Source organism: Diaporthe citri (assembly GCF_014595645.1).
Source record: "Diaporthe citri strain NFHF-8-4 chromosome Unknown scaffold_17, whole genome shotgun sequence".
Classification (NCBI taxonomy): Eukaryota; Fungi; Ascomycota; class Sordariomycetes; order Diaporthales; family Diaporthaceae; genus Diaporthe; species Diaporthe citri.
The window spans coordinates 457,588-483,519 of NW_025064862.1; the positions used below are offsets into that span (position 1 = coordinate 457,588).

A 25,932-nucleotide genomic window follows, 5' to 3' on the forward strand; every position below is an offset into this window, starting at 1 on the left:
AAGCTCCAACTGCAGGTGCTCTGGGTCCGGGGCTGCAGGGTGACATCGTCACCTCGTCACCTTCCCTTCAAACGGTTGTCTCTCCCCAATCAAGCCTGTCAAGCCATGGCCTGCAGTGTAACCTCTTCCTCCAACTGTTCATCACGCAGCTTCTTTCAAATCCTCATACCCAAGGCCCAGGCACGTACATGTGTTGTAGGCATTCAGCCCCCCTCAGAAAAAGGCTTGATCATCGGTTGCCTCCCTCGAGCTTCCCCAGACCGGAGCTCAGCTCGAGACCTCGACAGTGTCAGCACGCGCCGTTTGCTGATCGTGTGAATTCAGCTCCGTGCCAAGAGGGCCCGACCTGACGGCCGAGCATGTGCCAGGAGGATCACTCCCACGTTTCCTCCAGAGTCTAGCCCTCCAGGACCCTCCAGGGGAAAATGGCCAAGGTTGCTCGCTCGAAACGTCTGACGCGACAACGGCTGAACGTTGTATTCAATGTTTCCAGGTGGACTCGGACGGTAGGAAAGATCATCTGACCACGCATGCATGCACAACCCACGACAATGCGCGTCTGCGCGTCTAGCAGAAGCGGACAGCCCAGCATGAACGGCTGCCTGCTTGCATGCATGCCTGCCTGGCTGGGAGACAGTAGTGCAGTGACGCCAGCCGCCATGCAGATCAAGTCCAGTTGACTGCACCGGCAAGAGGAGTCATTTCTTTCTGTGTCACGAGACATCCAGACATGCACCGTCCAACGCATCTACAGACTACTCAGGCAGAGTACAGCTCACGCCGACTTTGCATCCTGGTCCAAGCTTGTGACGACAAAAAAGCACTTTGCTTGACACCAGCCTGTCGGGGGACGGCTGGCAGCTTGGCGGTGCGGCTTGTCCTGCACGACGGGCACATGCCACCGCCAAACGCCTTATTCCACTTCCCACCACTTCCCACCTGGTCCTGTTCGCGTCACCGAAACCCAAAACCCTCACCTTGTTCACCTTGGTCTCCGCGACCGTCGGACGCAGGATGATAACGCAGGATGATAGCGAGCCACAGCCTCCTGGGCCGGCGCGTCAGCTCGTGGTACTTGAGCATTCTCGGTCTTCTCGGTGTGGAGCAGTGGCCAGTGGTGTGGTCGCTCCTCTCACCACCAGACGACCCTCCCAATCATTGCGCTCTCCGCTAACCAGCGGATTGGCAGTGTGAGGGATGGGAAGGATATGGTGGATGAGGGGGTGGGGTGCCAGTAGGAGAAGGGGATGATACACTCTCGTCAGGGCCTCTCTACCTGCTGCCGCGCCGCACGCTTGCAGCCATCTAGTGCCGCACTGCCATCGTCAGCACACACATTGAGGCCAAGTAGGCTTGTTGGTCCTTCTCCAGGCTGCCCTTGAAACTAGGCTTAGCCCCCGCCATTGCTGCTAGAGCCATGCTGCTACTGCTCCTGTGCATGGGTGCCGGAGCGCAGCACTCGAGACTTTTTCAACTTGAGCAATGGCTGACGAAAGCTAACATGCTTGCAGCCTCAGTGACGAGCATTGAGGGCTCCAAGTGTAACACCCCGTTTCTGCACTTTACAATCACATTCATAACCAGCCCCAGGCAGCTGTCCGGCCTGCTACAAAAACAATGGAGCTCATTGTGCACTTTTCGCATTGCACTGCACAGTCGTATAAATCAAAGCAGGCAACCACCGTGCCCGACTTCGCTGCCGTTCCCAATTCCACTTTGCTGTTCCTGTCCGCCAACAGTCACACCCTATTTGTGGCCTGCAAGACATCGTCACATCCACAAGCACCCCGTCCACGCAATAAGGCTGCAGATCAGGCACAACTCCTCGCCTATCGTACTTACACCGCACGCAAGCCTCACTCGCTTCTCAGCTTAGGCACTTATACGCTCAGGCATTGCTGCCCCACAACGACACCCACCTCCATCACCCACCTATCAAAGTGGCCCAATACATTGAGATTGTAGACGCCTTTATGCCGAGTGCCAGACCCCCAAGGCGAGCCGATTCGATGGCCGTCGGCGGCGGCAGCAGGAAATGTGGGGTGGTGGGCTGTGACAGGAAACACGTCTTTGACACCATCAAGGGGGCCAGGATCTACTCGTCCTACTGCCAGGACCACACATGCCAGGCCCCGAGGAACGAGAACACCCCCTTCTGCATCAACCCGCGAGACCCTTCCAACCGTTACTGTTCTTTCCACGGGAAGTGCCGCGCCAGAGGCTGCACGGCCCAGGCCTCACGGTCCGAGAAGGAGCCCTTTCCATACATCTGCCCTCGCCACAGGTGTACCGACAGACACTGTGCACAGCCAAGATTCGGGAATCACGACGTATGTGAAGCCCATCTCGCATGCGAGGTCAGGGGATGCCGCCACCGCCCACAGCCTGCACGCCGCTTCTGCCATGCTCACCTGTGCGGCATGGCACCCAACTGCCCGAACCCGGCCGTGCTCCCGGGAGCTGGCCACTGCAACATGCACGTTCCGTGTGGCCTGGTTCGCGGCTGCCGGCGCCCACGCATGCGCTTTCGAGACGGGCGCCAGGCTATCCACTGCGACCTGCACATCCCCTGTTCCAAGTCAGGACAGGGCTGCCGCCAGATCGCCGCGGCACGCAGCGACTTCTGCTTCGCGCACAAGTGCAGCCTCGAGGGCTGTCTCGACGGCAAGGAGTCCGGCTCGCACTACTGCAAGCAGCACACCTGCCACAGCTCCGGCTGCCACCAGGCCAAGTTCGACATCCACAGCCGCAGCGCCAAGTACTGCTCTGCGCACGAGTGCTCCGTCGACAAGTGTCTGCACGAGGCGAAGACGGCAGGTGGCTTCTGCCCCGCCCACGCCTGCGCCCACAGCTCGTGTAACGCCGGCCAGCTCTCCACGTCACTATACTGTCGTGAACACTGCTGCCGCCATGACAAGTGTTCTCACGAAGCTCTCCACCGCAATGGCTTCTGCCGATCCCACTCTTGCATCGAGAAAGGCTGCAAAGAGCCCCGCCTAGGCGGCCGTGATCACATCCGCCAGTGCCTGGGTCATTGGACAAGGGATGTCCGCGACAACGTCGCCTCTGAGGTAGGCCACCGTGCTGAGCGGGAACGGATGCGTTTGGAAGACGAGATCCACGATCTTGAATCCCGCGAGCGTAGGCGCCTTCTCGCCGACATGGAAGAGAGAAGACTGGCCGAGGAGGAAGCCCGCTACGCCGAACAGGTTAAGCAGGCCAAGGCCGAGATCGAGAGGAAGAGACTAGCCGAGCACCTCGCCAGGGTGGAAGAAGAGCGGAGGCAACACGAGGCCGACGCCCGCTTGGAGGAGGAAGTCGTTGCTAGAGTAGCCGCAGAGGAAGCTCGCCGAGACCGCAAGGCACGTGAGGCACAGGCGGCAGAGAGTGAACGGCTGCAGCGGGAAGACCGAATCGCCCGTGCGGCAGCCGAACGGGAGCGGGCCAGGCTCGCGCAGGAGGACGCCGATGCACGACGCAGGGCGGCGGCAGACCAGAGACTAGTTGATGATCTCAGGAGGGAGAGGATTGCGAGGGAGCAAATCGAGGAGGACAGGAGAAGGGAGGAGGACGAACTGAGGAGACTGAGAGATCAAGGCAGATTTAGAAGGGGCACTAGGTTTGACGATATGTGGTGATTTGCAGAGGTTATTGGATTTTTATTGTTTTGAAGCGACGCATTGATACCAAAGAAAGGAGCCGTTGCCTGGGTCTGGCGTTTTTAAAGATATCCTGCTCTGTACATAGATCAACATGATTTCATTCATCAACCTGCTGGTGCCCAAGGGTGGAGACTCAATGGTGACACGTCTACCTCCATACTGAGAGCTTCAAATTCCTGAGTTTGACCAGTACAGACTGGGATCGACGTCCATGAAGCTTGCTTGATCAATGAACTGAAGGTCCGTCGCTGGTTGAGCCAAGAGGTCTTGAAATAGCGGCTCGGTGAGCGTAATTTCGGTTGCTGCTCGTGGGTTTGAATAGCCTTGGGCGGAGGTCACACCGAATGACGGGTCTCCTACAGCATCGGGCATTGCTTGGAGCCTTTCTTGATTTTTCGACCCCGACTCCCTTGCCTCCAACAGAGGCATTAAAGCATTGACGTGCTGATGAAATTCCGCCGCGGCAAGATTGCCAGTGAGTTTGAGTTGTAGGAGGAATTGCGCAACACATTCCAGTCTATCTCTATCCATCGAACAGGCGTTCCTTTCCCACAGTACCGAGATGGCGAGAATTGTAGCGGTGGAGAACATGTATTGCGTGTCAAAATAGTCGAAGACCATTAGGGATCCGTTGGTCCAGTTGTCAGTTAGGAGTCCAGACGAGTGACGAGCACATGTCACGCAAGCTTCAGAAAGCGCCAGGGCGGATTCGGGTATGTCCGATTCGGTCTGTGGCTGCAACAGCCGGGTTTTGAGAACATGTAGCAGGATTGGGCGTGTGGCAAGTAATGAGTAGCTTCAAAGCCAATGAGTTAGTTGCTGTCCGAAAACAAAGTACGATGCGTAGGACATCACCTGATTGAAGAACAACTGCAAGGAGCACGCCCTGGAATCGCTTTTGGATTGAGCCGTGCCGTCGACCTTGAGGGATTCTGGGAGCTCGTCCATCCATGTCCGTAAGTCTCTGAAGGCCGACTGTACTCTCTCGGAGAGAGACTTTGCTTGAGCGTCATATCCGTAGATGGCGTTCATTGTACGGGACGTCAATTTTGCAAGGGTGATTCTTGCCACGAAATAAGAGCGATCCGGGAAGTCTGCCGTGTCAATCTGCTCGTGTGGATTTGATGGCAGGTCCACCTTCATCTCGTTATCAGAAATAGCGGGAGGGAAACCTAAATTTGCCGACCACATGCGGTCGAAAGTGTACGCAGTCCACCAGACGCGATTCCTGTGCTCTCGAGCGGCCAAGTCGGGCAAGATCGTTGGCGGGACCTTGAGGTGCAAGCTCATGACGACTGCTAGCCGCAGACCTGAGCCGGCAAGAGAATAGGTCGAGTGCCTTCTGTTCAGACAGAGGGAATAAAATGACTAATTTAGACGGTCATTAGCGATTCATTGTGGACAAGCGGCAAAGATCGTGTGCAAGTGGGAGGCGCCAACGAGTCGATCAGTATGGGCAAAGTGCGCGTCAACCCTCGCGACATTGTGGTTGCTGATGCCAACGGCGTTGTTGTTCCGCGGAACCGGGCCCGGGAAGTGGTCGATGTGGCATCCGGAAGTTAATTGCTGAGGGAGCCACAATTGCTAAGGCGCGGCAGAGGCTCAACTATCATATATTACAGCGTAAAGAATAGTCCAGAAGGAAAATCTTACAAAAACCAACATCTGCAGTTACATTGCATGGTATACCAATTGCTACGAATTAAACAGAAAGTTATCTGATTTTATTGAGAGTTTGAACAGGTGATGGCTCCATTCCCTTGGAATTACCTCGTGCATTACAAATCGCTGCAGTATTTCAATATATGGCTATCAAATTGTCTGCCGTACGCTCCTTCCAGTAGAATGGCTCGGGGTTGGGGGAAGCAGCTTCAAGTCTTCAACAGTTGCCATGACGAAAAAAGCCTTCTGCCCTTACAGAAAGTGCTGGTGATGCGGTGTGGGTTGTGGGCCGCGGTTGCCATGCATTCAGAGTGTGTGTCGACAGACACTGCTATATCGCGTCTGATATTTTGAGCGTGCTTTTGGGTCCTCTCTCTTGAATCTGGTAGCCCTCCGATCGTGTCCATCGCCCCGTTGTGCCGCCTTGCTTGTCTATAGGTAGAATTTTTATTACATTTCATAATCAAAATCTTTACATACACCCCCCTCCCCCCGACGTCATGTTGTCGGCCGAAACTTCGGCCAATATTGGGCTGACGGCTGGTGTGGGCATCTGGGTCGGTGCCCTGGTGCCGTTGGAGTTGTGGTGTAGTACGTCCAATGGGTCAATCCACTGCTAGAAGTCCGATGAGAAATTGCAAAGATTAATATACATCTAGCGAAGCGGCGCGAGAGCAGGGGGGGAGTTGGGGGGGGGCCACAAGTTGTCCTAGCTCGTGGGGGTGGGCCCCGAGCAAGTAATTTCATCGTGGTCCTCCGAATCTCCAATGTTTCTATTTCAACCTCGACCCCAGTTAAACCTGTCGCACAGGAAGTGTACGAAGCTTTCTTTCTCGATAACTGACGAAGATGCTATATAGCGCCACCCGCCTGATCACCGACATCGACCACACCACCAACACCATCATCATCACCACCATCCGCCGCCGCACCATCCCCTACCCTCTCCGTGCGCCCGGGAGGACTACCTAGAAGCCTCCCTCCCTCTCTCTCTATCTCTCTCTCTCTCTCTCTCTCTATCTCTCTCTCTCCCTATATAAAAACCGAAAAAAAAAAACCGGCCATATCTCGAGCCTTGACGTGGCGGACCGGCTTAACCTTTCGGGGGACCAATCGAGATACACACACAACGAGAGATACACAACGAGAGATACACAACGAGAGATACACAACGAGAGATACACAACGAGAGATACACAACGAGAGATACACAACGAGAGATACACAACGAGAGATACACAACGAGAGATACACAACGAGAGATACACAACGAGAGATACACAACGAGAGATACACAACGAGAGATGCGCGCATTCGAAATACTACAAGCGTTACATACGATTCATCTTTTCGTTAGAAGCAGCTCGAGCAATGCATATTCAACGAAGTCCTTTTCGTCTTTTCCAGGACAACGTTACCATCAGATGGCAGCCATCGTCTTCTCTTCTTTGTCTTCTTCTGTCTTTTTATCGCCTTTCTTTCTTTTCGGAGCGTCAGTCCAATATCAGGCAACACTCTTCCAGCAGCGAACCTTGGCAGTTTTGGAGCATGGGATGACCATCGCAGCTCCGTTGGACGTTCTGATTGCAATACCGGCTCGCATACACACATTATTCAACTCGTCGGCTCTCAGGCTCGCTTCCGACTTCCCGTGGACTGGAGCGAAACTTGTCCTCGCATTGTCAAATGTGCTCCCCGTCTATCTATATGCGAGATCCACGGCAAAACCATCACCACGGCGACGAGGGATCGAGGCACTGGTATCGTTGATTCCTATATTGGCTATTTTTCCAGCCCTGCCGGGATTTCTCGCCGGTCGGCTCAGCCCGGCGTTCTGATGGTTGAGCAGGTGGCTATAGGAAGTTACCAAGGCCGACCTTTGGACATTGAGGCTATTCATGCTACCAGCCATGGGATATTAAAGTTTGCGGAGCAGCACCCTTGGCGCTGGTGGATTTCGCGAAGATCGACGCTATGACTTGTCGAATCCAGTGTTCTACGGTTTATGGGTCCGTGGTGGCCACTTCGGCGCAAAATGAGTCGGCGGGACCATCAGCGTCCTTTTTCGAATTAGGGAGAGATGATCTGCTGGACATGACACGAAGGTCGGGGTGCTAGAGCGCTTCTCCACGGCAGCATGTAACAAGATGGGTGCTGCTGCTGTGAAAAGGGAAAGAAAGTCTGGCACTTCGAGCAATGTGCTCGTGGACCTGTATCGATGGCAGAAATCATGAGTACCAATCGTCATTGGCAAGGGCAGCGGAACAAGACCGTGAGCTTTCCGGGAATCAATCGCTCCCTGGATTTCAGCTATGCTGGTCTTGGACCCAAGTCGGAGAGGACTGCATTTGGTATATCCACTCCCCATCTCCTTAACGGAACTCGGACTTAACTAACGACAGGAGCACACTACCTAGAAAGGATCTCTTGTACTTGCAGGTTTCCTGTAACGATCGTCAAATAGGCCTCTCGAAGTGCTTCGTGGAGCATGTCGACGTGTGAAGACGTCATGCAATCGCACCATGGAACTTTTCAACGTCCAATATTGAAAAATACGGGGTTCTCTCATCTGTGAGAGGATGTATGTGCCGTGGTACCTAGGTAGCTCCAGTGGTGGCAAGCATCTCCCAGCACATTCAATTAACAGGCTTTTTATGTAAAGTATCAGTATCTATGCTCCTAATGGGCGAGGAAGGCATTGAGAGAGACTGCCCAGACTCTGGCTAAATCAGGTCACCCGTTTCCAAAATGACTGTCTCGACATGTCCCATGCTCTATCCTGACCAATCGCCTCCCCAGATACTGGGTCAGTCGTGTTTTGGTGGAAGCCTGTTGCTCACCCCGTTGCACAGTACTTGATAGCTTTGGCTAAACAGCACAGAAGCTTACACATTTTCCTCGAGTCGTAAATAACAGCCAGGCGCCTTATTTCATTCCCTTCCCTTTGTGCTTTTGGTAGATGAAAGGACTCCTTCTAGAAGAAAGGCCATAAATGGTCATATGTCTATAACTACAGTTTCAGCTGTAAAAGTCAAAATCAACCGGCCATGGGAATGACGACTAAGGATCATTTTCCAAGCCGCCATGGCTGCGGCTATTGGCTGAGTCTCCGTGTGTTACAGTCACACAGCATATTGATGCCACCGCCTCCTGCGAGTCCTGTAATGCCCGTGATGCGGCTCGGACTTTCGCTATTGTGGCTGGTGTTAAAGGATTTATAAGGCTTGATCCGCTGATGAATTAAGTATTTGCTTTCTCTATAGTTATAAGCTTAGGGTTTATTTATATAACGTAATTAATTATTATATTCCCTTTAATTATATTAAAAAAACGCTTTAAATTAAAAAGTTAAATAAATTATAAGTTTAAAAATTATTTAAAATATAAATATATTAATAAAATATATTTAAGGTATATAATAGCAATATATTTTATTTAATAAATATTACTCTATAAATTAAGGGGTGTATTATAACGATATGGCTTCATAAGGTACTTATATGCTGCTAGGTCTTTTTAATGTTAATTGGAAATTCTAGGTTTTTAGTAAAGCGGTCCGTGCTAGCAGTAAACTCATGACATGTATTAAAGGCTATATAAGGCTTAATTTAATAATAAATTAAGTATTTGCTTTTTTTATATATTTATAAGCTTTTTAGCCTTTAAATTTAAAACCTTTATAAACTTAAATATAAAGGACTTAATTTAAAGCGCCTTTTTAATATAATTTAAGGATATGTAATGGTTAATTACGCTATATAAATAAACCCCAGGCTTCTGACTATGGAAAAAGCAAACGCTTAATCCATCAGCGGATTAAGCCTTATATATTTTTCAACAGCTGGACGATCCGGAGGTGGCCACCTGATGGATTGCGTCTCGCCCATTCCCTCCCCTGCAGTGCCGCCTGGCTCCGCGGGGGGGGGGGGGGGACAATGACCCAATGTATGACTGGGCTGGTCTGGTTGGAGTTTTGAAGTGATATGTATCTATGTACATGTTTCACCCACAGAATGGACGAAGTAGAAGGCCTCCCTTCCACATGCAATTTATACTTGGCGCATAGAGAACACTTTACAGATACATTTGTCCACACTTGGAATACCATCGTAAAAGGACGTCAGTGCGTCCTTCACGTCGCGGCATGATAGTACGATATGAAGCCACAAAACGGCCGAGGTTTGGCTCAAAGATCGAAAAAGTGATATTGACGGTATTTTTCCCTCTGTGGCCTACGGGTGCCCTTGTATGTTGTCGGTTGAAGATCATGGCGAACTGTGCTCGGATTCAGAACGCGACGGGGCCCAGACAATCAAATGCGAGGTCAGGTCAGCCGCACTCGACCACATGCATGACAGCTGGGGGCGGGTCTCGAAAGAGCGTGGCGGGCGGTTTATGGCCTGCTCCATCTGCTCAAAACCCTTTCCAATCGTCACGGCGCTCATGGCCCTTAGCTGGGCACCAATTCCACTGATTGATCAATGCCGACCACTCGGAATATCCTGAAATACAATCCGAAGGCGTGAAACGGCTGTTATGGAAGGACAGTGGCTGAGCAGGCTCTTTGGTCCTTTCCCATTGATGAATGACTTGTAAAAGACTCATGCATTGTTGAGACTGACAGTCTGCCAACTCTTTCCCAGTGGCATCATGATGCCAACCTAAGTACTCCAAGAAGGCCCCCTCTGCCCTACGGATATTGCTCTCGTTCCAATATTACATTGGAATTCAAAGACTTCAGCGCTCTCAATGAAGCTGGATGATGTATGGTGATAACTTAAAGAGCCATTAATTTTGTGAAGCTTCCCTGAGGCCAACCTGCTTCATCCACGACGCACATATTTCCGGCCACTCAGATACGGGCAGATCCTTTATGTCCAGGGCAAAACCGTGCGGAGCATCTGCAAAGACGTGCAACTCGACTTGACTCCCAGCTTGGGTGAGGCCTTCTGCCAGACGATAGGCATTAACGCCCGGGACTACTGGGTCACTGCCAGAGTATACTATGAAAGTCGGTGGTGCCCCAGCCTTCAACTGCACATCTGGCTGCACAGTGTCGTAAAGCTCCTGTTTCTCGGGGGGTTCAAGTGGTGCCTTTTCGGCGACAATCGTTCGACCCTTTGCGTTCGTCGAGATGGGGCCATACCCGATAATCGCGAAGTCAAGTCTGGGCGGCAACTCAGACGACCTTGGTCTCCAGCCCTGTGGATAGGCTGCGAGAAGAGAGGCAGCAAGATGCCCTCCTGAAGAAAGGCCGCAGACACCGATACTGTCCCAGTCGCGAGCGACCAACTCTCGGCTCCATTCCTGGATGATCACCAAAGCGCGACGAGCATCGTCCACTGGGGCTTGAGGTAGCGTTTCAGCGGTTGGAAAACGGTGGACCAGCACAAAAGCATAGAAGCCGAGACCGGCAAGCCATTTCGCAACAGCGAGTCCCTCTCGTCCCACCATGAGCTGCACATAGCCGCCACCGCCAAGGATGAGAACGCTACGCGGCTTTGACGATGGGTTGATTGTCGGATGGAAACAGTAAAGCCAGGGACCAGAGACGCTTGTTACCACAGCAGTGGCGATATCTTCATCCGGCTGTTCGAGATCAAAACCGTCCCCTGCGAGGTCGTCCCACAGTGGCTTGGCGCCCTGTGCACCCAGGAGAGAGCCTGCTGCCTCACCAGATATTGGGGGCATTCTCGATTGGCGGGGATGAGACGTGAACGTGAACGCGAACAGAAAGAATGAAAAGGTCGCGTGATACGGATGTGCTCTCGGAACGTAATGAACCTTGTCAGATGCTGCGCTTTAAATTGTCGTTACTTCGGGTCATGATATCCCGACAGGCCGGCAGTGGGCCCGACGGAACAAGGAATGCAGAACTAGGTCACTACACGCAGTCAAAATAGATCGTCACAGGGCACCAGCGAATGATAAGCTACAGCAACAGATTGTCAAAAACCGTGCCACGGCTATTTCAGATTTCCCCCCCTACCTTTGTTGACGCCAAGGGCATGCCATCAGAGACTGCATCTGCCACCAACTTTAGATATGACCATTAATTAGATCGCTGAGCTCGAAGTCGGCACTGTCCGATTGTGTCTGAGCTTCAACAACTCTTGCAATGTTAGGCTGAGCCTCGGTGTATTCCAGGTTATCTTGGTCAAGGAAAACAGGCCTGCTTGGATATGTTTTGGAGGGCATCGCACGGCCAGCCTCTTGCCAATTCCACCGGGCGATTGCCAATCCATGAGAATGCCCGATGCATGTGGCTCAACCCCATCTAGCCGCCAATTTCTCAGTGTCTCTTGCTCTTGCATTGACGGCGTCCATCTCGAACCCGGCAACAGCCTTGTACTTCGAGCCGATGGACTCCAGCTCTTCCTTCGGGATGACACTATACACATCCTCGAAACCATCAGGCGCCCTCTCCTCCGCAAGCTGCAACACGTGATCCGGACCGTTTGCCCTGTTCGCGTATACTATCTTGGCTGTTGGTGGGAGCCTTGTCTCCTGATACTTTGTTAACGCTGCTGGTATGTTGTCGACACTTTCAGAAAGACACAAAGCCAACGTCTCGGCGTCAATGATGGCCTGCGTGGCACCATTGCTACCGATGGGGTACATCGCATGGGCGGCATCGCCAAGCAGAGTCATCCTGCCGAAACTCCATCTTTCGACTGGCTCACGGTCGCACATTGGAAACTCAAAGACGTGTTCCGTTGGCGCTATCAAGTCCTCCACCATCTTGAGACCACCACACGTCCAACCCTCAAATGGGCCTTGGAATATGTTCTTGTCCACAGACTTGGTCCAGTCCGTGACTGGCGGGGTGGTATCTGGATCTCCCTCCTCGCGAACCCGCAGCTCGGCGATCCAGTTGACCAGTGACTTCTCACCGTTCAATCCGCGTCTGCCTATGGGGTACGCAATGAACTTTTGGTTGGCGTGTCCTGCCCATATCATGCTCGCGCCAGTGAGGTATGGTGACCTCTCGGTGCAGCCGCGCCACAGGATTCGACCAGAGAAGCGCGGTGGTCCCTCGTCTGGGTACAGCAAGCGACGAGCTGTGCTGTTGATGCCGTCAGCCGCGATGAGCAGGGAGCCAGCCATGATGGGGATCTCGAGGGCCCCTCCGGCCGGCTCAATGTTTGCACTTCCGGCTCCGTTGACTGCTCGTGCAGGCCGATCGCGGCGAACGAAATGTGCGGTGATGGAATCCCCGCCGTCGGTCTGGTCCCAAGACCCCAAAGCATGTCCCAGATGTATTCTCTCGCTGCCAAGCCGTTCCTTGACCGCTTCCAGAAGTAGAAGCTGGAATTCGCCTCGATGGACGCTGAACTGTGGTACCGCATAGCCGGCGCGCTTGCCTCGTGGTTCACTTAGGATGCTGTCTCCATGGCGGTTGTAGAAGTTCAGCTCTTGCGTCTCGACCCCGATTTTCTCCAGAGATGCCAGAAGACCAAGGTTCCGCAGAATGAGGACCGCTGACGGCTGGACATTGATGCCCACCCCCAGGCTTGTCAAGGATGACGCCGCCTCGAATATGTGAATATCTGTGAAGCCGGCGGCGTGTAGTGCGAGGGCTGTTGTTAGGCCACCGATGCCGGCGCCTGCGACTAGAATGCGCGGCTGTGACGTGGGGGAAGTGCCGCTCATGCTGGAGACTAAGAACAAGGAGTGCAAAATATGGGGTGAGACTATCGGATGAGGTTATTCGCAAAAGATCAACCAGTGACAATTCAGGAATGAAAATGGTCCATTGGTGGTAGCAATTTTTTTGCCCCTTGAAATTTCACCGCCCATGCGGATGTCGGCCTGCAAGGAACGCGCCATCAGGGACAAGCGCCAGAATCATGCAACCCTACGATTTCCGCCTGGGCGGCTGGGATAAACGTTAGCCTAGTCCGGGTCCGCCAAGAGCCATTTTAGATAGTAACTCTGGGAAACTGTGGGGGCTGTGGAGTCTCAAAGTGCCGTTTGAAAGTGCCGCTCATGGTCCGTACAAATGTTGTTAGCGAAACCAAATAGTACTAGTAAATATTGAACTACACATGTTTTCTTCGTACTCTGAAAACGAATTTCTGGCAGCATACCTTATGAGGTTGTTAGATTCGTTCGCATGTCATAGGGCATCAGAATCAAAATACTGTAAACTTTGCACCGGTAGAAATGCCGCAATTGCTCTTTCAGCCTACGATTCTGATGTAATTAAGTTACACAAGCCCGAGCCCCGTGATTCTGGTTGATCCATCAAATCTACCTCTGATTGGAAAAGAGTACGTGATCGTCATACGCGTTCCTATTAGTACTCTATATACCACAAACGGAGAGGAGTATCAGGCTGCAGACAGCCCGGCCGCAGTGTTGGGCCACTGTACAGTGTTGGTCCTTTTGCTCGCGCTGTAATCTTACATTTCGGTGAATCATTCCCATGGATGAAAATGTTAATCCTGATCCATTTTTGTCCATGTAAGTCCAATCTGTGCCCAAAACTGGACTGTCGCCTATATTGTCCGGGGTAACACAGCATCCTGACCCAGCGATGCACCCCAATGAATTCCCCGAGCGACGTTCCAATGCATAACAGCCGGCTGCCTGACACACTCCGGAATTCCAAATATTACCTCAAGTTTTCATTCGAGGAAACCCTCCTCGCAGAGATTAGCACGGGTCGGAATGGGCAACAATGTCTTACTTCGCTGACCCCAGCGGTTTTTTTCCTACTTGGCGGTAAAAACTTCGCAAACAATGTCCATCTTTTCTTTTGCTCGACCATATTGACGCGGGATTCGTATTCTCCTACTCCTTGACATTTTCTCTGAGTTCCTATCGATAGGGACTGTACTGCTTTACTTATACAATGGCAGCTGCTCAGGCCCCCAACACCCTTGGGGCGGCCGTTGTCGCTGTGGCGTGGGTCTTCGGAGCCTTTGCCATCGTCGTTGTTGCAGCACGCTTCTACGTCCGGATGAGAATCGTGAGAAAGCTCTTCAGGGATGACTACATCATCTTAATTACGCTAGTGAGTACTGCCAGTTAGGACCGGCTATTGTTGCATCGCATGACTGTGCTAATCATCTACTGCTGTCACGGCGCAGGTTTTCGCGATGATCAACAGCATCTTCGTGACCGTCTCCGTTTCATGGGGATTGGGTCACCACATAGATGTCTTGTCACCTCGTCCGGAGCAAATCACATACACTGTCAAGTGGATGTTCCTGAGCGAGATTTTTGCCATCATGTCGCCCGGATTTGGCCGCATCTCCTTCGCCTTCCTCCTCCTTGGCCTCCTTCCGCCCAGCGGGCCTAGGAGCGTGCGTCCAAAGATCCTGTGGAGTATCATTGCCATCCAGTTTGTCGTCGATCTCGCTACAGTCATTATAAGCATGGTCCAATGCAGGCCCATTGCGGGATTCTGGGATAAGAATATCCAAGCCGATTGTTGGGACCCCAGGGTACAACAATATGCGGGCTTCCTCCAGGGCTGTAAGCCAGGTCCAAACCATTCCTGGCAAAGAGCATTTTTGATCCAACTGCCTCTGCCTAGCCGTAAGCTCTATTGTGGACCTAGTCCTGGCCTTGTTTCCGACCAGTCTGTTCTGGAATGCAAACATGGAATCGAAACAGAAAGTGGCCTTGAGCGCCGTGATGGGTTTGGGAATCTTGTAGGTCCTCCTCGACCATTTTAATCAACTGACCACATTGCTTAGAGTTGATAGCGCTATGGCTGCATCCATTGTCAGAACTGTCAAGCTGCAGGCGATAACCGAGACAGACGACACAACCTGTGGGCCAATTCCGTGTGACAATAGGCGATATGATGGGGACGAAGCTGATTTGGATGTATATAGATGCTATGGCTGAGCCAGCAATCTGGTGGACGTAAGTAATGTGGTCTCACCGCACTCTTTACTTAAACGTGTTCGTGAAACTCAACATCACTTGTTTTTACTGATCAGGTCGTCCATCAGAGTTGAAGCATACCTTGTCCTACTAGCTGTGTCAATACCGACACTGCGACCGATATTAAGATCCAAGACATCATTCACTCCGCACGGACTAAGAAGCTATAGAAATGGCGCCAGGGCAGGTGGTCCAAGGGTGATCGTAGCTAGCGCTGGAAACAGTATGCTGACTGAAAGTCATAATATGGCTCCATTTGAGCGTTTGTGGGAGCCAAATACATCCATGAACAACATCAGTGGCGGTGAAGGAGGCGACAGTTATAATCGGAATACACTCAAGGGATAGTGTGAGTAAGCGTTCGTCAGGGGCAGCTGAGCATGGAGGGCCAGGTGCTCACAATGGTAAGGACATGAGAGTTCCTATCACATTCAGTCACTTGAAATTAGATGTCAATCACGGCACAAGGACAGGTGTGTAAGTCAATGTATTGCCAGAGGGGGTGGTCAAAAGTAACAGACAATGAAACGAGCCTTTCGTACTAACCCTCTCCTTTGTCTCACAGTCATGAGACATTAGAAGAGAGGAGTGACGGAGCTATGGCAGTCATTGGGGGCCCAGTGAATGGGGTGGTCATGTGAATAGGGGGGCCGTACGTTTTTGTGCCCTCTGCCCCTTCCGTTCTCAGAACTTACTCATATGCCCACTTCAAACACAAACAATGGCATGTTTGCCAGACCCAGTCTTTCCTGGTACAGGAGCAGTGAAAACTGTAGTAGGATAGCGACAAGAATATAACACCAATAAATAGCATAAAGGAATCTGATGTATATTGTGATTCACTGTGTGCACTTACTTTATACAAGTAGTCATAGGATCCGATGAAATTTAATGTTCATGGCAGGTGTTTTCAGAAATAGAAGTAAACCTTTCCTGTAAGGATGAAGGATGTAGTTGATGGCAGAACGCATCCTAATTGGCGCAGACATGGAAGCGGCCGTCAGGGCAGTCACACCTACAAGGCAGTCAGGGCAACCTGAAACACTGTCAGACTGTTCCGGGATTGTGCTGTAGTGTTGTACAGCCTGCTACCCTATAGACCTCCACCAAGGGCATAGAATAGAGATATATTACACCGCTGTTTCTGGGCAGCTCTATGAAGATCATTTGGCCTGCCAAGGTCAAGAATACGGAGATTCGCACCTACAACAACGGAGGATGCACCTACAACAACAGAGGGTGCACCTGCATGTCACCACCTTACCCAAAACCCATACCCAACACCCATACCCATCACCCATATCCATCACCCATACATCCAACTAACACAGACAATTCACACACCGAAGTCAACTTGGGTGTGTAGGTGTTGGGCGTGGATGAATGAATGATATGCTCTAATTGGCTATAGCTATAGTGTGAATTGATGTACCGGTGTACCCTCCGTTTTTACAGGTGCAAATGTCTGATTTCAAAATCAAAGCTCATTCAGAGTTGCTCGAGACAGAAAGAAACTCAAGGCACTTGGAAGGAAGATGGCCGTTGACTTAGGGACTGCTTGGGGCAGCCATTGGAACCAAGACGGGGGTGCATAGTTTGGTTCCAACATACTCTCCAAGCTCTGGGAAGGACACAGAGTCAAGCTGAAAGTGACGATGACAGTGGAGTTTGGTCTTTGCATCTTATCAAAATTTTGCAGTGTATTCAGCTCCGTGCTCATTTTTGTGGATAAGTGATGGATTTACCTTGTAGGAATTTACAAAGCTGTAACCTTATGGTGAAGTGCCAAGGTGATTACTTCACCTTTATGAGTCAACAAATACATTCCAAGTCTTTCATTCATAGATATAATTTATCTCAACTGCTGCAATACTTAAGATGTCGCATGCTAAGCTGAAACATCCCTTGACAGCATCCTCCATGAACCCAACCTACATCGCCTTGTTTTACTGACACGAGACCAGCGAGCTCGACAGGCGTACACCGCCACAGCCACTCGAAAATGGCGAATCCTCAAGACTTGCCGTCAACACAGATGGTCTTTACCAAGTACCCTGACCTGCCAGAAGACATCAGGTTTATTATCATCAATGAAGCCATGGAAGTCGCTCGCCGAGAATCCTTCAAGGTCAATCGTTCTTGGAAGACCGAAAAGCTATTCCTCTTTCCATTGGCATCAATCACCTATGAGTGGAACAGGGCCATTGAGATGCTCTTGCTCGACCGTATCTCAATCACACCCTCCTGCCTCTCCGAGTTTGCCGAAATATGTGGCAAACGCCCCGGAAGGTTGAACAACATCTCGCTTAACATTAGAAGAACCGAAAATGCTGGCGAAGATGGACCGGAGGCTTGTGTTGGAGCCGCAATTGCGCACCTTTTCAACATCATGAAGGATTGGAGCCATGTGGATAGGGAACGGCAGGGTCTGCTGAAAGTTTGTCTGGGCATGCACAACGATTTGCTCGACTACCACGCACCTGGGACCAACCTCAACTGCAAGTTCGGTACACTTCCTAAGGTGTATATCATTGGAGCCTTGTATGAGGTAGGGTTTGAATTTATGCTGCACCCTTCAAGCTCCCTCTGTCTCCACCAAAGGTGCCCAAATATACGTCACGTCACCCTTGGCTTGCCATTTTTCGACCACGTGGACAAATCAGCCGAACAGGCTAGCGGTAAGTACATATGAGTTGTGGTACTACGGATCGACTATTATTTGATTGGAACCAGGTTTCCTGTAATGAGTGTTTACTGACTCCTTGTTTCAGACGCCATCATCTCCTTGGCAAGCACTGAGCCAGATTTGAATCACCTGGAGCTCGTAGCACGTTGGCACCCATCCAGATACCCAGACGCACGAGTCGCTTGGATGCCTGCGGTCAACTGTGTTGCTGCCTTTTCGCCTTCCTGGACCAATAAACTGGTGCGACTCGTCCTCAAGCATGCGGATGGCCTACCACGTTTTCTCCTCGAGGCAGGTAGGTCAGCCTGGCCAAACCTCAAGGTGATGAGCCTGCTCGGGGTGGTGGACAATCAGAACAAGAGTGAAGAGGAGATTACAGCCACTGCCCACGAAACCTGCACAGCTTTAGTTCAAGGGCTCATTTCAATGCTGCCGACTTCAGGAGCATGCCAAAAATCACGACAGTCAACATCAAGAAACTCGACGCGGTTGTGTATTTCAAGGCAATCCAACTCGGCCTGAGGCTTGGGTACCCAGTCAGTATGGAGCATCATTACTGGTCTGAGGATGATTACTGGATTCAGTCTTGTTCCTACCGGTTTGTGCCAAACTACGACAATGGGGTAGCAATAGCGGTTGGTACCGACTTCCCAGGCCATCTTGCGACGGAGCTGCAACAGACTGTGCGACGCCACCAACTCAAAGACCTCGGCGTGTTCTATGAAAAGGACGAATCATCAAGATGGGCCACTGGGCTTTTTTGTTGGCAGTGGAATCCCGAGGAGAAATGCTGGGATGCAGCTTTCGAGGACGAGGCGGACGAGTTCACGTACCAGATGGGCCAGTACTCCGACTCTACCAAATCGGTGTGAATTGACCGGTGTGAATTGATCCGGGACCACAGGACACGACGGGGTTTGCAAAAGTCTGCAGGTTGATGTCAAGGTTCTACCGGCTTGGAGACATTTCAAGCAATGAGTTTTTGTAGCCCAAATGCCATTAGACTGCCAACATCTATGATTGTTGTGTCAAATCATGTGTCTAGCTGGGTGCCTTCGTATATATCTCGACTTTTAATTGTGGTCATTGCGGATGTGTTCACACGACCTTGGCATCAGCCTCAGCTCCCAACCAAGCCCAGGGTGAACTTTTGAGGGTTGGCTAAGATGGCATCCCTGTCATCTTTCAGCTCGTCGACATCCCAATTCGCCCACACAAACCGGCCATTGAGAAAACGAGCTTCTGGGCTCACGGCCCAGACCACGAAGTCCCCAGGAAGCTCAACTGAAGCAGACAGACCCAGTCAGCAAGCGAATCGGATGGCCTCATGCAACGGTTTCGACTTACCATCATCCCATGGCAGACTAGCCATGTCCATTTGTATACCCTTTGCGATGTTCTCAAACCCTGGAGACATTCCCGTCTCTGCCACGAGGCCGGGCTGCAAGCACAGCACAAACATGTCCGGATTTTCGTGATGCACGTACTCGAAAAGCTTGACTGCACCAGCCTTAGAAGCGCAGTAGCTGGACTCATTCGGAAAGTACGGGCCGTGGACGACGCCCGACGACAGATGAATTATTGCCGATGTTTCATTCGCCTTTTGGAGGAAAGCATGGACGAGATTGAAGTTGCCCTTGATATCGATCTCGAATCCATCCCACCACTCCAAGGGGTTTGCATCCCGGATTGAGCTCAAGGGCCCCAGTGAGCCTGCATTGGCAACGAGAATATCGATCATGCGACTCGCACAATGTCGGGCGAATGCATCGAGGGCAGTGTCTACAGCGGTCAAATTGGTGATGTTCACCGTGTACGCATAGACTTTGGTGCTGGCGGAGATAGCCTCGACGGCTAACTAAAGTTCATCCTAACTGGCCCAAGATCGTAAGTTCTGTATTAAGACCCGAGCAAAAAAAGGGCTGAACAAAAGATAGATAGTGCTGACGCGGGTCGTTCATATGAGCTGGGTTCTCTAAATCCACCTTCTCGCATAAAAACCCTCGCGAGTATTGCACTACGAAGGAATTTGCTAGCTTCATTCCAGCTTTATCGTCAAGTGGATCTAGAGTATAAGTCCAAATCACAAAGCACCTGCATTTCCTTCAGACCTCGTGATATTATTCGATCTTTTCAGCTCACCACACGCATTTTGTTCTGAAATTCGAGATGCTATGTACTGATGATTTCCCATAGAGCGCCCATTTCCCGTGGTCACTGCGGTTGGCCTAATAATACTACACCTTTAGCTGCACATGTGCTCCTCAACCGGAGTTCGGTGGTTGGGGATAATCTCAACGGATTGATTCATTTGTTTGACGTTCTTTAAGACGCAAGCGAGGGATCGTAATTCTTTTCCTTCCTCAAAAGGCGTTAGTAGCCTTACGCTACGAGTCGCCACCTCTTGGGGTCAACAGTAACTCGGGTCCAACATGCATGGACGCGAAGATATCGTACAACTGGAATTCATCCTCCCGTTCCTCCCCTCTCTCTTGTGAGGCGCGCCGCCCCCCGACTTTCCACCGGGCGCAGGCTTGAAGTCAAACGCCCAAATTGTCTTAGCCACTACAAGGCTAGCCTCCAGATATCCCATAACCTTGCCAGCGCAACCCCTAGGCCCCACGGAGAACGCACAAAACGCCGAGTTCATTTAACGGAGCTGTACCTCGTCGTCGACCAGCCAGCGCTCCGGGCGGTAAGTGAAGGGGTCGGCAAAATACTTCTCGTTATGGTGGAGGGAGTAGAAGCATACGCCGACCTGAGTACCAGGGGGCACGACGTGGCCGTCGATTATCAAAGGACGGTCCCGCTCATTGAGGTATAGCTCTCGCCATGGCGTCCCAGGAACTGGCGGCGACATACGAAGAGCCTCATCAATGCAAGCTCGGAGGTACCGACAACCAGCGAGCTTGGAACCACCGCGAATATCTACGTCGCTGGAGAATGTGCTCCTGACTTCTTTAGCGAGCTTCTCGTATATCTCGGGGTTCCTGGACAGATAGAAGGAACAGTGCAGACAGCGCGGTAGAAGTGGTTTCCCCGCCTGTCTTCGAGTCAGTGTTGCAATGCACCAGGGCGAATGGTAGCGGTCATTAAAGGGGCTCGAGTGAGTACGGACCTGCGGGAAAGAAGAACAAGGCCTCAGACCAAAGCTGGCTGGTTGTCATTCCATCGGCGGTGGAGTTATCGAGGTGATCAGCAAGAACAGAGTAGAGGTCGTGTCTAGCATGCTTATCCTCAGAGAGACGAGTACGAATCATCCGGTGCATCATCCGCCCGTATTTCGCTCGCTGGAACCATCCCGCGATAAACAGCAGGTATTGAATACCGAGCCTCTTTATGAGTGGGAACTGCATATGGCAGTGGACGCGGTACCCGCCAAAACTAAGCCCTTCGATCATGAACCGGTACGTCGGATCGGTCTGCAAATTGAGAGGGAATCCAAATGCTAGGAGACCTACGATACTATCCACTCCGAGACGTTTCAGACCGTCAGTCATATCGACCGGAGTAAAGGTCTTACTGGCTTCACGAATGATTCCAATAAACACGTCGATTTGCCCCATCATAGTCGGTTCGAAGTCTCGCATCGCCTTATCATTAATGGCTTGTCCAATGAGCCGTCGTTTTATGCTGTGTTGGCGTCTGTCAAGGGTGTTGAATATACTGGGATTTTCAGCTGCGGGGGTGAGCAGGTACACCCATGATTTGGTCACTCTTTCATTGTTGTAAAGATCTAATCAGGTTAGCACGAATGTACACTTGTGGCTCAAGCGGTCACAGACTGAGCCGTGATCGTACCTTGGAGGGCCTCAGCCGAATTAAAGATGAGCTTATTGGGGCCGTGCCGTATCACCGGGCCTGTTGGAGCGTCAGTACGAGGAATAGGAAGCCAAACCCAGTGCGCAAGACTCACCAAAGTTCTCTAGGTCCCGAGTTGTGGCCAAGTGGAGGCGCATGAATGTGGCATAGAACCCGGCATACGCATCGGAGAGCTTGGCAGCCAATGGCCCAGGATACTTGCTCAAGGGATGGAAAAACACCCGATAACTGGCGATAAGAAAACACTGCGGCGGATTAGTCGATAATCAGAATATCATTTCAGTGGGAACTGACATGTGGTATGAAGATCAATGCGGCGTATTTGGCTCCTTGGAGGATGACATCGATGGTGCCCATCACGTAGATTAGAAGTCGGGTTAACGAAGTCTAGGTGATTTGGGAAGCAAGTCCAAGAATGTCGCTCAACAGGTGGATTCCAAGTGGCAGTGGCAGGAGAGGGAAATTTCAATCGTTATTTGCTTCAGAGAAAGGAGAAGAACAAGGAGAGAGCAAGGAGAGCAGCTGAATAACCTGCTTGCTTGGACTTCAGTTGCCTGGGAAGAGGCGCGGCCGTTACTCGATTTGTGAAAACAGCAGAAAGAGAGAGAGCCTTTCCGGAGGTCATCCGATGATTCGCACTTTGAAGTCGCTGTGCTGCTGAGCTGCACATGCAATGGGGCCCTTGGAGGAGGAAAAATGGGGGGGGGGGCTAGAGCCAAGTCGTTTGAACACTGGTGCAGGCGCCATGCAAGTTGGCTCCTAGCAGCAGACCCCACCCGCCAACATGACCATCGCAAGGCTTCCAGTTGGCAGTTGCACGAAATCCACCGCACTGTGCGCGGTAACAAACAGAGCACCAACAAGGGACGCTACGTGCGGCGCAGTACCTACCTCTCCGTTGCCCCGAGATTGCATGGATGAGGCGCTGTAATCCGGGACTAACATATTGCAAACTTACCATATGCATTAAAAGGGCCAACATATGGTTGCAGACCCTTTGCATTGGAATGCCACAACATGTATATGGGCTCATAGTTAAAAGTTCCGCGATCAAGCATGCAGTGTCTCCTGCTCAGCTTCTTAAAAGATTATAGATGAAAGCTGATAACTCTCAACTAGCTTCTGAGGAATTAAGATAGCAATAGTGCCAGTATTCAGAGGGAGGGTGTAAATATCAGCCAGCATTGCGGGCACACGCGGATCTCGCTGGCGCTGGCGAGTAGTGACCCGCTTGTTACACCTTCACACAAATATATAAATGTGTTTTCGGGTTCGCACACTGGCGACCATCTCCGGATGTATTAAATATGCTACTACTTCTAGCAATGCCACTGAGACCCCGAAGCTACCATGAGAGCACGAAGGCTCATACAGACAGGAGCCCGGAACCGGGGAACCGGTTCCGCGGTCTATCCATGCAAATGAGAGGAGCTAACACCTCGGGGTTTTCTTTAAGTGGGGCCTCGGGGAAGTGGTCTGGGCGGAGCCGGCGGGCACCGTGCAGCGACATAGGCTTATTCGGAGGATATTGCGTTTGAGAGGGATATGGAATCTTCGTCGAAAGTCAAAAGGCGACTTGGATGGAGTGAATGCATGCTCATAAGGACAGGCCAAGACAGTTCCGGAGCTGAAGTAGGACAGCGAAAGTTGCCGCAGTTGAACCCCGGTTGGACCCATCACGTCTGCATGTTTATACAACCATTCCTCAACTCGGATGAACTTGATTTCATAATTTTTCAAGATCAATTGCACTCGAACTCGCGAATTTAAGGATTACTTCCTCAGCAGATTGTGATCATCGTAGTAGTTCCTGGTCGAGTCAATGGGTTGCAGTTACATGGGTATCGTCGTCTAAGCATGGCGTACGCTCGAAGGACTCACAACTGGGACTGTGCAGCTTGCAGCAGGACGCAAGCTGACGGGACGCAAGATGGGCCCAAGGTGTAGGAAAGTGATCATGATGACAGAAATAATGACGATACGGCAATATGCGTAGTCTGCGCGTGGTCATAGTTGCCGACGCCTTTCGTCCTGGTCTAAGAAATGTCACTACGGTCACGTGCCCGGGTGCTTGGCCCCGCAAGCTTTGCATGTTACGGTCCGGCCATCTTCACAAAACGCCGACTCAGACGGAGCAACCGGGGTTGCCTGAAGGTCGCCAACTTGAAGTTGCCTGCCATCCAGCCGCAAGGTCCGCATCCGTCCGACTTTCCGGGCTGGAATTTGCCCAGACTGCCTCGGGCCTAGCTGGTCGTCTTCCGAGACGACTCGCGCCATGTCGCTGTCGGACGGCACGAGCGCTTCGCTGCCTCGCCCGCAGGCCGGTCTCAGCAGCAACTTGAACAGCGGAAATGACGATAACAAATCGAGCAGTCGCCCGGCTCCCGTGGCATGCTTAGAGTGCCGCGACAGACATCTCAAGTGCGACGGGGTCAGACCTGTCTGCGGCCGCTGCACCGCGAGTAATGCCGGCTGCCACTTCACCCCTTCACGTCGGGGGCGGAAGCGGGCCATCAGGCAGGTCAGAGGAGGCCCTCAGCGCGCAGCCAGCCTGTCCAACGGCGACCCGGTGGATCCGTCCAACATCGCGGTGCTAGACCTCGATCCTGTGCCCTATCAGGCCCATTCTGTACCATCCAATCCAGCCAACCCCGTCGGCAGTGAGTCGACGCATACGGACCCTGCCGACGCCCACCGCCGAGTTGTACCGGGCGGATCTGCCGCAAATCCAGTCCCAGCATCACCAGAGTCTCTGCAAAGTCTGACGGATGACGGCCGATTGGTCAATTTGTTCTATGTAAACTTCCACTTGGCACACCCCATCCTCCTGCCCCGGAGGATGTATGGGGATTCCAAGTACGCTCCTTGTTTGAGAGCGGTAGTGGAAGCAATAGGGAGTCACTTCTCATCGGCTGTCCCTGAACATTACCGTACCACTTTATGGGCTAGGGCAGCCGACCAAATCGCAACTGCAGGGTCAGACTCAGTAGACCTGGTCCAGGCCTGTCTCCTCATGGCAATCACTCAGTTTGCACGAGACGACGTCCAAACAGGCGCCAAGACCCTAAGTCAAGCAATCGCGGCTGCGGTCCGCTTGGGCATGCACAAGCGTGACTTCGCCGTTACATATGGCAAAAGTTGTGCGATGGTGCAAGAAAGTCTCCGCAGGACCTGGCACGAGCTATTCATCACTGAAAGCTACGCGGCGGCACTTCAACGGAAACTGACCCTCGAGACAACAAGCACACAAGCGGACGTCCTCCTTCCCAGTGACGAGGATGCTTACGAGCAAGCAACCATCCCGCCCTGTCCACCATCGTGGGCCGACTTTGAGGACCAGATCCTCGCCGACACAGATACTGTCTTCTCCTCCTTCTCTTATAGAATTAAGGCTGCTCACATCCTCGGGCAAGTCCTGTCCATCACCGGACCTCAGGGTGTCCATCGGGACGAGGTGCAGATGGTAGACAATGCCCTGGCCTCGTGGTCACTACATCTGCCCCCTGCAAAGGCCGAGGCAGAGATCATCAACACGTACGGCGGATTCGACATCATCATGTTCCAGGCACACGTCATGATAAGCTATGCAACGATGTTGCTCCATTTCCCCAGAGGAGCGCTTCGCTCTCCGACACTCAATGCCCCTAATATTCCTGACGGCCAGGGCATGAAAGCTTTCTGCCCCTGCAACCGCGAAAATGTGCATTCGGTCAAGGCCGTGGAGGCATCGAAGCACCTAACGATGCTCGCTGCGCTCAGGTCACCCGCTTCGATACACAGCCCGTTCTACGTCTATCCCCTGGCCCTCGGTGCCCTGGTGCAACTTGCGGTCTGCACGACTCATCTGCGAGGCTCCGACGTCTGTCTGAAGCAGCACCGCGCTCGCGTGATACTCATCTTGGGGCTGCTCAAGTCGTTGAGCCAGCATTGGCCGACGGCCGACACGGTCCACCGTGCGCTCAGGCGGACGGCGTCTGCGGTCTTGAATTCTCCCGGCGATGATGATCATATGGGGCATGCGCCTGCGAACAGCGATGAGCACGAGGCAGACGCGCTGGCCGCGGCTGCTAGTGTCTGGCTGGACGGCATCGACTTTTTCGACTTGCAAGAGGTTTCTGGTCTTGATCCCAATGCCCTTTGTCTGTAATACGGCGCTTAGGTATGGTCATGTTCTTGGCCTCTCAGGCTGACCTACCATCG

General features: G+C 52.1%; 7 protein-coding genes across 7 annotated transcripts; 3 read left to right on the plus strand and 4 right to left on the minus strand.

The window, feature by feature from the left end:
• Nucleotides 1-2,519: 2,519 nt before the first annotated feature.
• On the plus strand, nt 2,520-3,638 carry INS49_005451 (uncharacterized protein; the record flags this gene model as incomplete). The annotated part of the gene is made up of 1 exon (XM_043166231.1): nt 2,520-3,638. One exon carries the CDS (start codon nt 2,520-2,522, stop codon nt 3,636-3,638), a length of 1,119 nt encoding a protein of 372 aa, XP_043017263.1.
• A 192-nt stretch (nt 3,639-3,830) lies between these two features.
• On the minus strand, nt 3,831-4,952 carry INS49_005452 (uncharacterized protein; the record flags this gene model as incomplete). The annotated part of the gene is made up of 2 exons (XM_043166232.1): nt 3,831-4,458; nt 4,501-4,952. 2 exons carry the CDS (start codon nt 4,950-4,952, stop codon nt 3,831-3,833), a joined length of 1,080 nt encoding a protein of 359 aa, XP_043017264.1.
• A 5,160-nt stretch (nt 4,953-10,112) lies between these two features.
• On the minus strand, nt 10,113-11,015 carry INS49_005453 (uncharacterized protein; the record flags this gene model as incomplete). The annotated part of the gene is made up of 1 exon (XM_043166233.1): nt 10,113-11,015. The coding sequence occupies one exon, from the start codon at nt 11,013-11,015 to the stop codon at nt 10,113-10,115; it is 903 nt and encodes a 300-aa protein (XP_043017265.1).
• Nucleotides 11,016-11,591: 576 nt separating this feature from the next.
• INS49_005454 (uncharacterized protein) lies at nt 11,592-12,977 on the minus strand (the record flags this gene model as incomplete). Its single annotated transcript, XM_043166234.1, has 1 exon — nt 11,592-12,977. The coding sequence occupies one exon, from the start codon at nt 12,975-12,977 to the stop codon at nt 11,592-11,594; it is 1,386 nt and encodes a 461-aa protein (XP_043017266.1).
• Nucleotides 12,978-14,181: 1,204 nt separating this feature from the next.
• INS49_005455 (uncharacterized protein) lies at nt 14,182-18,782 on the plus strand (the record flags this gene model as incomplete). Its single annotated transcript, XM_043166235.1, has 5 exons — nt 14,182-14,343; nt 14,420-14,807; nt 17,189-17,902; nt 17,996-18,205; nt 18,376-18,782. 5 exons carry the CDS (start codon nt 14,182-14,184, stop codon nt 18,780-18,782), a joined length of 1,881 nt encoding a protein of 626 aa, XP_043017267.1.
• Nucleotides 18,783-19,030: 248 nt separating this feature from the next.
• On the minus strand, nt 19,031-22,089 carry INS49_005456 (uncharacterized protein; the record flags this gene model as incomplete). Its single annotated transcript, XM_043166236.1, has 7 exons — nt 19,031-19,194; nt 19,258-19,768; nt 20,576-20,957; nt 21,025-21,646; nt 21,712-21,771; nt 21,827-21,977; nt 22,027-22,089. The coding sequence occupies 7 exons, from the start codon at nt 22,087-22,089 to the stop codon at nt 19,031-19,033; spliced, it is 1,953 nt and encodes a 650-aa protein (XP_043017268.1).
• Nucleotides 22,090-24,745: 2,656 nt separating this feature from the next.
• Nucleotides 24,746-25,879, plus strand: INS49_005457 (uncharacterized protein; the record flags this gene model as incomplete). Its single annotated transcript, XM_043166237.1, has 1 exon — nt 24,746-25,879. One exon carries the CDS (start codon nt 24,746-24,748, stop codon nt 25,877-25,879), a length of 1,134 nt encoding a protein of 377 aa, XP_043017269.1.
• Nucleotides 25,880-25,932: the final 53 nt, after the last annotated feature.